Source organism: Triticum urartu, chromosome 4A (genome assembly GCF_056163025.1).
Source record: "Triticum urartu cultivar PI428250 chromosome 4A, HENAU_Tu73, whole genome shotgun sequence".
NCBI lineage: Eukaryota > Viridiplantae > Streptophyta > Magnoliopsida > Poales > Poaceae > Triticum > Triticum urartu.
In genome coordinates, this window is record NC_141876.1 from 600373280 (window position 1) to 600384107 (window position 10828).

At 39.5% G+C, this 10828-nt stretch overlaps 1 protein-coding gene across 1 annotated transcript; it reads right to left on the minus strand.

Annotated features, from left to right (window-relative positions):
• Nucleotides 1-2209: 2209 nt before the first annotated feature.
• Nucleotides 2210-10343, minus strand: LOC125553147 (putative acyl-activating enzyme 16, chloroplastic). Its single transcript, XM_048716931.2, has 18 exons — nucleotides 10034-10343; nucleotides 9475-9669; nucleotides 9168-9282; nucleotides 8902-8989; nucleotides 7971-8182; nucleotides 7362-7480; nucleotides 6937-7086; nucleotides 6632-6699; nucleotides 6234-6339; nucleotides 5895-6053; nucleotides 5714-5767; nucleotides 5565-5645; nucleotides 4485-4622; nucleotides 3850-4009; nucleotides 3518-3597; nucleotides 3067-3209; nucleotides 2745-2802; nucleotides 2210-2649 (listed from the first exon to the last, which is right to left on the minus strand). Exons 1-18 carry the CDS (start codon nucleotides 10217-10219, stop codon nucleotides 2557-2559), a joined length of 2205 nt encoding a protein of 734 aa, XP_048572888.2. The 5' UTR covers nucleotides 10220-10343; the 3' UTR covers nucleotides 2210-2556.
• Nucleotides 10344-10828: the final 485 nt, after the last annotated feature.

Below are 10828 nucleotides of genomic sequence, written 5' to 3' on the forward strand. Positions count from 1 at the left end.
AAGGGGTGGATGAAAAAGGTGGATCCTTATCCCCTTATATGGGCGGATGCGACTATGCGTCCCCACCAGCCTGGTAAAACTCGCTTATCTCCCAAGCGTCGTAATCAATGGCGCGGTTGGGTTACCCACGTCCGTATTGATGAGAATCACGTAAATAAAGGGGACACGATCTCTGCTTCGACAAGACGTGCCAAGGAAACCGCCTCGCTAAACGCGCTGAGGTGGGACAACCAAACGATTCGAATAAAAGCTTGGCCGTGGTGTGATGTCACGCTACGGAATACGTCAGCAGATTAGATTCGTGTAAATATTATTCTCTCTATGGCAATATGTGGAAATTTATTTTGCAGAGCCGGACACTATCCTTGTGTTCAAAATCTTCTATGAAGTACTTGGAGGAGGAACCCGCCTTGCAATGCCGAAGACAATCTGCGCGCCGGACTCGTCGTCATTGAAGCCTGGTTCAGGGGCTACTGAGGGAGTCCTGGATTAGGGGGTATCCGGATAGCCGGACTATACCTTCGGCCGGACTCTTGGACTATGAAGATACAAGATTGAAGACTCCGTCCCGTGTCCGGAAGGGACTTTCCTTGGCGTGGAAGGCAAGCTTGGCGATACGGATATGTAGATCTCCTACCATTGTAACCGACTCTGTGTAACCCTAGCCCTCTCCGGTGTCTATATAAACCGGAGGGTTTTAGTCCGTAGGAAGAACAACAATCATACCATAGGCTAGCTTCTAGGGTTTAGCCTCCTTGACCTCGTGGTAGATCTACTCTTGTACTACCCATATCATCAATATTAATCAAGCAGGAGTAGGGTTTTACCTCCATCGAGAGGGCACGAACCTGGGTAAAAACATCGTGTCCCTTGTCTCCTGTTACCATCCGCCTAGACGCACAGTTCGGGACCCCCTACCCGAGATCCGCCGGTTTTGACACCGACAGTAAGTATAAGTAAATCCACTCTAAAGCAAGTGCTCTATTATTTACTGATACACAACGGAACATTATGACATATTTGAAATGAGAAAAAAGAGGCCCAACAAAACATCACGCAACACTAGGAAACAAAACAATTTTTTTCGCAAACAAAAAAATGGCACAAATGTCAAAGCAGTGACAAAATTGTTTGCAAAATTAACAAGAGCTCCTAATGCTAATGAGTGCAATAAACACAATTCACTCAATAATATATTTCAGAAGTTTTTTTACAACATGCTAGAGGGGGGGAACTTAAGCAAGAAATTATGATTTCTAGAAAATTAGAGGTTGAATGGGAACCAAGAATAAAGATTGGCATCAATAATTGTGAATATAATCATCAACCCTATCTTGGTGCTAGTGTTTCCTCCATACCATAATCTTTATATGGGTTCTAGGGTTACAACCAATGTCTCTACGTCTGAACTGAACTTACATCTTGCCGATTCTACTACAAATAAACCTTTGAGAAGAATAAATAATGTTCTCATTGTTGCTAACCTGAGTTATGTTCCTGTTGATTTTACTGTTATGGACATAGAAAGTCATCAATAATGTCCAACTATTTTGTGAAGATCATTCTTAAGAAATGTTGGTGATGTGAACTGTATAAAAGAAGAAAACATCAAATTCCAATTTCCCATAAGAAAAGGTATGGAACACGTAGGTTAATCTTATTTTGCACGATTTTTTAGTACAAAATTCAGTCCAGAGTTCTTTTAAGATAGTCCTCTTTACCTCCTTAGGTGTAAGACAATGCTCTAATCTCAGCCGTTGGTCTACGGAGGGTAAATTTGGCTATAATGCAAGCAATGATATCAAGGAACCAATAAATTATTTGGTAAGTACGTTTCCATTAGTTAGCATCAATTGGTACTGATTGAGTGATTGTCAACAACCATACCATACAAGTGAATGGCCAGTGTACAACTGTACATCAGTATTTTCTCAGTTTCTTAACACTAGAGGATGGTACTGGTTGCAATTCAAAATTTTAAATAATGACATGTAATATAGGTTAGTATGAAACAAAAAACATGTAGTAGGTGGGAAAATCATATAAATAGAAATGAACCATGTTCACAAATACAATTTTAAATGCTGCCACAAAAATCCAAAGTACTATTTTTTGCGTGGGAAAAATCCAAAGTAATTTAGTTTCCTTTAGAAATGGCTGTAAAAATGTTCGTTAAAATTAATCTCGCATTTTCTCCCAAACAACCAGGTTTGAACGAAATGAAAAGGAATAATTAGGAGATAATATCCATTTACATGGTTTTCATATCATACCAGCCCATTAATAATTTGATTTTGCATCGATATGTACAGTGTATCAGTAGTTGACTACATGTTTCTTTCCAGCTACATTAACCCTACCATTTAGGTTTTGCTAACTAATGAAAACTATTGAAGTGCAAAGACGCTATTAACCTTGACAAGGTAAACATGAACTTGTCTCAAAATGAACGGACCAAAACAATTTGGGACCATCTTAAAATTGTTCTTCCATCAAACAGGCCTCGGGGCGGTTGACTTGTTTGCACGACCTATGGGCCGACCCAGGGTCCACATCTCACTCGTACAAGGCTTCAATTTCACTCTGATATTTGGCTGCCACTCTGTCCCTTCTTATCTTCATGGTCGGTGTCATCAAACCATTATCAATCTGAATATGGAAAACCATACCAAGCTAGTAAATAACATAGCTACTCAATGATCAGCTAACGGAAACTTATCGTGCATTGTTCGAGAAAATCTTACCGTAAATGGTTCTTCAACAACAAGAATAGGGCCAATCTGGAATGAGCAACCCGCCATCCTGGTATTTATTAACAAATTAATTCAACTTATGCGATATTGATCTGACAAGACTGAAATCGCATGTTAAAATTAAAATCCTAAATACCAGTGTCTCACTACTGCTGATTTTGTTTTAACTTTCAATGAGTGATTTAATTCTCTTCTGATTATTGAACATCTGCAATCTTCAAATTAGCTAAAAAGTCTCAAATATGTAGGCAGAATTCACAAGAAAAATAAGATTATCTGAAACGTTAAATTAAAAAAGGCAGGCAACTCTTACCAAGTTCTCAGCTCATCATATAGCAAGTTCATGACCGTATCTTTGGCTTCGTCATTGTTCCCATCGAGGCTGGACTTTCTTTTTGCAGCTGCTAGAGCTTCATTATTATTGGGAACAACAATTGCACCAAGGCGTCGTCGATCCTATGCAACAAACAAATAACACAGACCATGACAAAAATTCATCATTGAACTTCACCAGTGGTACTGATCTATTTCATCATCGAAATACCTACATATAATCGTATTGTACTAACTCTTTTCATGAACAAAAATACACCACATGGTTTGAAATAACGATCTGGCAGTTCAACATTTTTGCTTATCACTTGAGAACTTTTATTTTCTCACAGACCACATCAAGGAGCATCAATTGCCATGATAATAATCAATTAATCATAGCAGGACATCCCGTATAGCTAGCACTTATGAGGTTATGCCCTTTTCCTTACCTGGCCAATAACCATTATTTGATCAATCAAGCTACTCCTGCTTGCTATTTCCTCAAGCTCAGCAGGTTCAACATTCTCACCTGGAAATTGGGACATTCAAGTGCAATTAGATCTAGTAAACATTCAAGTGCAGCCAAATTTAACTAGAGTTATGTGATCTCCAAGTACATATGAATTAATTGATTTTTTTTCGAGAGTATGACATCACACCCCGGTATACAAAGAAGTGGAATGTCATAAATCAATGCACAGAGATGACTGTAAATAAATCACTTTGAGTACATAATACTCAAAGTGACGTTCTCAAAAAAACAACAAACTAATTGCAATACCTGTAGCGAGAACTATCGTATCCTTTGCACGCCCTTCAAGAACAAGTATCCCTCCACATTTTCGACTAGGCCCTGTGGCATGGTGAGGTGCAATCCAGCCTATATCTCCAGTGTTGAACCAACCTTCTTGATCCAAAGCATTATTTGTAGCAGATGGATTCTGTGACAACAGAAGTTTAAAAGATAAATGAGAACCTTCTAAGGAAGATGAAGCTCAAATGAACAAGTACAGAGCATGGTATCTTAATATGGATTGTAAGATTTAGCTAACTGACAGACATCGACGCCACCTTATGAAATGATGGTTCAGAAATATCACAGTTTGTGAGGTTTTTGTAAATTCTATTTTTTCCAATACTAGCGTTGATGTCATGATAAATAAAAATGTCCAATATTTGTGTCCTATACATTCGTTAGTTGATTATAAGCGTGATCATAACGTCTGAAACTTTGTGCTCTATTCATGGAATTAACAGGCTTGGGGTGTAATATATCCGTCACTGAGGAAACGAAGTTTCATGAAGATCCTGAGTGCTGAATAAATATGCTTATTGCACCAAGTAATATGTTTACACAAGATCTCTTTCTATAATATTTGACAGTTGATTTGTGTTGGTATAGGGAATAGATAGAACCTTATAATATCCCTTCATTACTGGTGGTCCTTTAATCTTCACAATCCCCTTTGAACCATCTGGGAGCACCTCACCGGTCTCTATGTCCACAATCTTGATTTCTGTATGCTTTATTGGGTGGCCAACTGTGCCAAGAACCTTGTTACATCAACTGCTTATGTTAGTATTGAGTATAACATAAGCTATAAATAGGGAAGAGTACGAATGGGAGGTAATTCACACACAACTGGTTATAAGTTTGCAATCAGTTCAAATCACACACAAATATGCACAGGTATGGAAGAAGCACAAGATCAGCACAAAACATACAACACCAGAGTTATCATCTTCTTTGTCCTTAGAAATTAAAAATCCTGCATGCTCCTTTTTAAAGAAAATGGCGAAAACTTATGCATTTCAGGGGCCATGTCTGCTTCCAGATCCGAGTTTATTTGTATAGTAAGGTATCCTTTCTGGGAGCAAAAATGTGTCATCTGAATAATACTAATGACATTATTCCACCTTTTTCGGCTTTTTGTTGTGAAGAAATTAGCATCAAATAACCCAAGATCTAACCGAAAAATGCCAATGATGGGCGACCTCCATGGAGGTGATTATTTTGATTAAGTCAAAAATCATACTTTTGAAGTTTCAAAAAATTCTGAAAAAAATCATACATGTTCATATGGATGTATTCTACATGCGTGCACTTTTTGAAGATGATATACATTATAATGAGAGCTACACAAAAAAGAAAAAATCACAATTTGAAACCGATGAACAGCACAAACACTGTTCACTACTAGAAATGCTGGATTTTGTCTTTTATTGTATAGCTCTCACCATAATGTATTTCATCGTCAGACTTTATACACATGTAGAACACATCCATATGAATGTGTATAATTTTTTTCAGAATTTTTTGTAACTCCAAAATGTGATTATCGAATTTTTAAAAAATATCCACCTCCATGGTGGTCGCCCGCCAAAAGCCTGCACCTAACTCACTATATGATCTTCCTATTAAATACAAAACCAATTATTTTTCAACATGCCAGAAGATCAGTCAATGAATGCATATACTCATGTGAAACCTCTTACATTACAGAATGGACGCCTAGCAGCTACAGCAGGGGAAGTCTCTGTTAGACCATAGCCATTTTGCACTTTGATACCAATGGCCTGAAAGAGAACAATATTGATGAATGGATCATTTAACATAAGAATTATATTTATTGATAATCATGTACCTCAAAAAACTTGTCCACATGCATCGGGAGGCTTCCACCACCACTTATAGCAGCCTGCAAATTATCACAGAAACCATAGAATTATTAAGTACAGTCAAGACTAAAGTTCAGGAAGCTCATTTCACACTCAAACTGCAAACGAGATAGCATAGCAATAGGCACATGGGCAAGATAAGTGTACCTTCGAAATTCCGATTGTAGAATGGATTTTCTTGTAGACTAACATCTTTGCCAGATTATGCAAGGGCCACAAAAGAGCAGCAACAATTCTTGCCCATAGACAATTGAACATGTAGGAAATGGGTGATGGCTTGACAGGATTCTTTGATAAGACTGTTCCCTTTCCAGACAGAAAAAGGAAATTGGGCTCAGGGGAAAGAAAGAGGCTACAAAAGCAGAATCCAACGGGACACAAATTTATAGAGAACATCCAGTCATCAAAGAATTAGAGGAAGAGAATATAACGAATTTACTTACAGCTACGCGAATTAAGTAACTCATGCTAACTCAGGGTTCATACCTCGAATATCTTCTTTGCCTCCATATATAGCAAACTTATCTTGATAAGTGCAAGGGCAACAGTTTTTCGAGCAGGAGAACTGGAAGATATCTGCCTCTGAATCGAACTGTACAAAGTGAAGAAACATTACAAAATGGATCTAAGATTTTACGAACTGTTGCTAATCACTAGTGATCGACAAGAAATATCGATTTCATGGATTAAGAAAACTGATAGCCCAAACAAGCAAAAAAAGATATAATCAAACATAGATGTTGATAGCAAACGAAAGGTGAATATGACATGGAGCTGCATTCAGAGCATTAGAGAACTGAAGTAATTCTACTATCCAATATCATTCCTGTAAGAAACGTCATAGTTTAGATAAGCAGTTTAACTATATAATTAGAAAAACTAACCTGTACAGAGTTTCATAGACCAGTGGTACAGAGAAAACATAATGAGGTTGGTACTTCTGCAAATCTGCCTATAAAAGAAAATAAAAGATGTTAATATTACATAAGCAGTTTCAGCATCTTGCACAACAGACATGCAATAAAAATAGAACAAGAAGAAAACTGCAAGGTACACAAAATGTTGAGCGCATTGTGATACTGGGTTCCATGCATAGGGCACATGTGTCTCAACTTAATGACATCACTAGGCCTTTTGCCAAAACAAATTAGAATGAAGTATTTTGTGATGAAAAGTACCAAAATCATACCTTCAGGTATTTCACACTACTGTAAATTTGTTGAGTTCCATGAGTGAGGATGAAATACTCGGCAGAACGCTCATATGCATGCCAGGGTGGAAGCATGCTTAGGAACCTATCACCAGGTACTGCTGGAACAATCTCCCACATGTTATTTATCTGCAGAACATAAACATCATAAATCTTTATGTGGATACAGAAGGAACACTTTGAAAAAACTAAGCACTTCAGTTTAAAAAATCAAGGCACTTCAGACTTGAGATACTTTAGGAAATCCAGAAAAACATGATACTGATCAGCAAAAGTACCCATGTTTATATAATAGGATTACATCAAGATAAGGAGACAAAATAGAGGTTATTGCACAAGGCATAGTATATTACTTAAAAGTAAAAAACTCATTGTCCATATTTGAACATTGCTGCATGTTTAACCTGATGCAAGAGATTTCGGTGGGTAAGCATCACGCCTTTTGGTGCGCCGCTTGTTCCACTGGTATATATTAGAGTCGCAACATCTTCTGGAGTAATAGCTTCGAAGACACCTTGCCGACCTAAAGGAAGAAAAAGTTACAATAAAGTAGGACATAGTTGGAAGAAAAGGAACCATGAGATGACAATGTTGGAAATAAAAGAAGAATTTTCTATAGAAATATTCCTAGTGGTGTCATATTCTCTGAAGAAACAAAAAATAAGTTGTGTGCTCCTCTTTAAAACAACAGATGCCAAAGCTATTAAGCTTAGATAGAAACCATTTGCTGTTGGCTGCAAAGAACTTAAGTGGCAAGCTTTCGACATAACTTTGAGCCAACCATTAAATGACAAGCTTGCAAAACCAACAGTAATAGGTACATCTAGAGGCCTATATTATTGGATGCTAAGACATCTTACATGATGCAAATGATTAGCAACTTATCTGACATTCAACGTCAGAAATGCAGAAGAAAGTGAAGTACCAACAAATTAGAAGAAACGTGCTCCATACATCCTCAGCTAAACATTTCTTGTGATTTATATCATATTATGGTATCATGCAAATGATACCTTGCTCACTTGAGTAGCACAATGCATTGCGATTTTCTCGTCCAAGTTCAGTGATATCATTGTAGTCATAAACAGGTATGTCCATCACAGCTTTACTATTTAGGGATGATTTATCACCCCAAAGTAGCACAATAAATCTTGCATTAATCCTTGAAATGAAAGTTTCTGCAAGCCGGTTAAAGAATTGAGGACTGTCCACAACAAGTGCAATACTGTGATGGGGGAAAAACAATAAAGTCATATCATAACATGAAAGTAAAAAACCGATATTTCTATAAAAAATTACACTGCATAAGCATGAGATATTCATCATAGCACCATTAACTAGCAATCGATGATCTCTAGAGTCAATGTGATATATACACAGGGTTATGTTTGAGGCAAAGCATTCTAGATGCAAAATAATAACCAAGCAAGCATAATTTGAGAGATTAAGTTCATCGCTAGGCGTGCGCATGATGATAACAATAATAGAATATTATGAACATTTTGGTCCAGTAAAGATGTCAAAACTACAATGCAGATGTTGCACTTTTTGTCACGTGCTAAGACAAGTCTGATCTGAAAGGTAGTCCATCCAGTTCTTACTTTAACTGTAGAGGGCAAAACCATGCCAAACTTGCACCTCAAATTTGCATGTCCCGTTAACATCAATACCTCGCTCAATTCTAATCTCAAAATTCTATCAAACAAAATCAGTGGAAGAATTTAAATAGGCATATCAAAATAGTGTGTTGGCTTTTAATGGTCAGGTCCTGAATCCTGACAGGCACTTGGCTTAACAGTTCAAGGGTAGAAAGAGAGAAGTGGATGAAATTTCATTTATGTTGTGCGCGGCTTAGATTTTTACAGTTCCTAGATTGCGTAATGAACCATTAAAAGCACAATCGAATAATTTCAAATTCACATTTCAAAAGGAGTTGATACTCACCTTTCTGAGTGGCTGTATATTTGGAACAGTTCTTCATCGGAAGATTTTGTTCCTCTAACAACATTGATAGCACCAGTAGCCATGATCCCTGGATTGCATGTGTCAGTGGCATGATTACTGATGAACATATATGATCATAACATTCCAGTGATTTGAACTCTTCATTTCTTCAGCAGCTAATATCGATAAGCATAAAAGATCGCAGAACAATACATGTGCATCATAATACATGTTAAACGTCTTGAAACAATAAAAATGCAAATTACCTTGATCTGCAACTAGCCACCGACATGAGTTGTCAGCAAAAAGGGCTACCTTTTCATCTGGAGCAACACCCACGGCCCTCAGACCATGAGAGAAATCCAATATTTGTTGTTCAAGCTGGATAAAGAAGGTACATCAGATAAAATATATAAAAAACCAGTATTGAAGTGCATATGTATGTTACTCAGTAACAAAAGAAACAGCACATATGGCCCAACGATGCCTACTTTGTGTTCCTATTTCTAGAGAAAGAAAATGCCTTAGATAATCAGGCAGCAACAGAATTTATGGTGGTTGTTCAACAAGTACCTGCTTATAAGTCAGCTCGGACGGAGGATCATGGTAAGGGTCCACCAGAGCTACACTGTCAGGGTACTTTTCTGCTGCTGTCCTCCAAATATCAGGAACCGCCTTCCATTCATCCGCAGCCGGTTCGTTTCCAGCAGGCGACAACAGAGCACTCTCAAGCAACGGCGAGCACTTGCTGCGAGCTGGGCTGTGTGTCTGCAATGTGGATTCATGAAAGTTTCAGGCAAAAAAAAAAAAAAAAACTAGACATCATCTTGACGCAAACCATGCCTACTCTGTAAAACTGTCCTCTGCCTGTGTCACAACGCTGACAGACTCATCATGTTGAAGGTAAAATCTCACAAGACACAACTTGGATTAATTATACTCCTCTGTTGGCAGAGGTGAATCTCCCCAAAAGGCTTAGCGGAGTTGTTAAACATTGCAGGCACAACTAGTTATACTACTGCCATCTCTGAAGTCTGAACCTTGTTAATACTACTGCCATCTCTGAAGGTGGACACGCGACAGGCTGGGGCTGCTCTGTAAAACTGGGAGGCGGGGCGAGTGAACTACTCACCGTAGCGCCGGGGCGCGGGGGAGGGGCGGCGCCGGTGCACCGGGGCACGCACACGCGACCGCGCCGCGCCGCGAGGAGGCGGCGCCGGAGCGGCGGGGCGGCTGGGCGGGGCGCCCACGTCTGGCCGGCGGCGGAGGGGGCGAGGAGGAGCATCGCGAGGGGTCCCGCTGGACCAGTGTGAGCCATGGGACTGGGAGGGACGGGGAGACGCGCACGGCTGCATCTCTCCCCTCCATCGAGAGAGCTCTCAAGAAGTGGCGCGCTTGTCTGGCTGGGGGAGGTTGCCGGAGGCGAACGGCTCTCCTCTCTGCTCCGTCCCGTCGTTGTCTCCTGCAACGCAACAAGTTTTTCCGCGATCCCGTGTACTACATAAAGAAAGCACCTCACTCAGAGCATCTTCAACACACGCCCAAAAAAGGCTCTACACACTAAAATTTTGTTTTTTCTGAACGCCGCACAACTCCAGCAGATGCTGAAGCGCTAAAAGTTTTTGGGCGCGCGCTGAAAAACGCTATCGCGCGTAGCATATTTTGGGCTTCGGATTGTGCGCGCTTCACAATTTGCACTGTGTGCTTTTTGTTTTTGGGCGCACGCTGAAAAACGCTATCGCGCGTAGCATATTTTGGGCTTCGGATTGTGCGCGCTTCACAATTTGCACTGTGTGCTTTTTGTTTTTGGGCGTCTGCAAAAGCAATGTTGGTCCCGGCGCACTAAAAGTACTAAAGTGACGTGCTACAACTTTTATTGGGCGCCAAATTTTTATGCGGCCGTTGGAGATGCTCTCACTCAAAGATT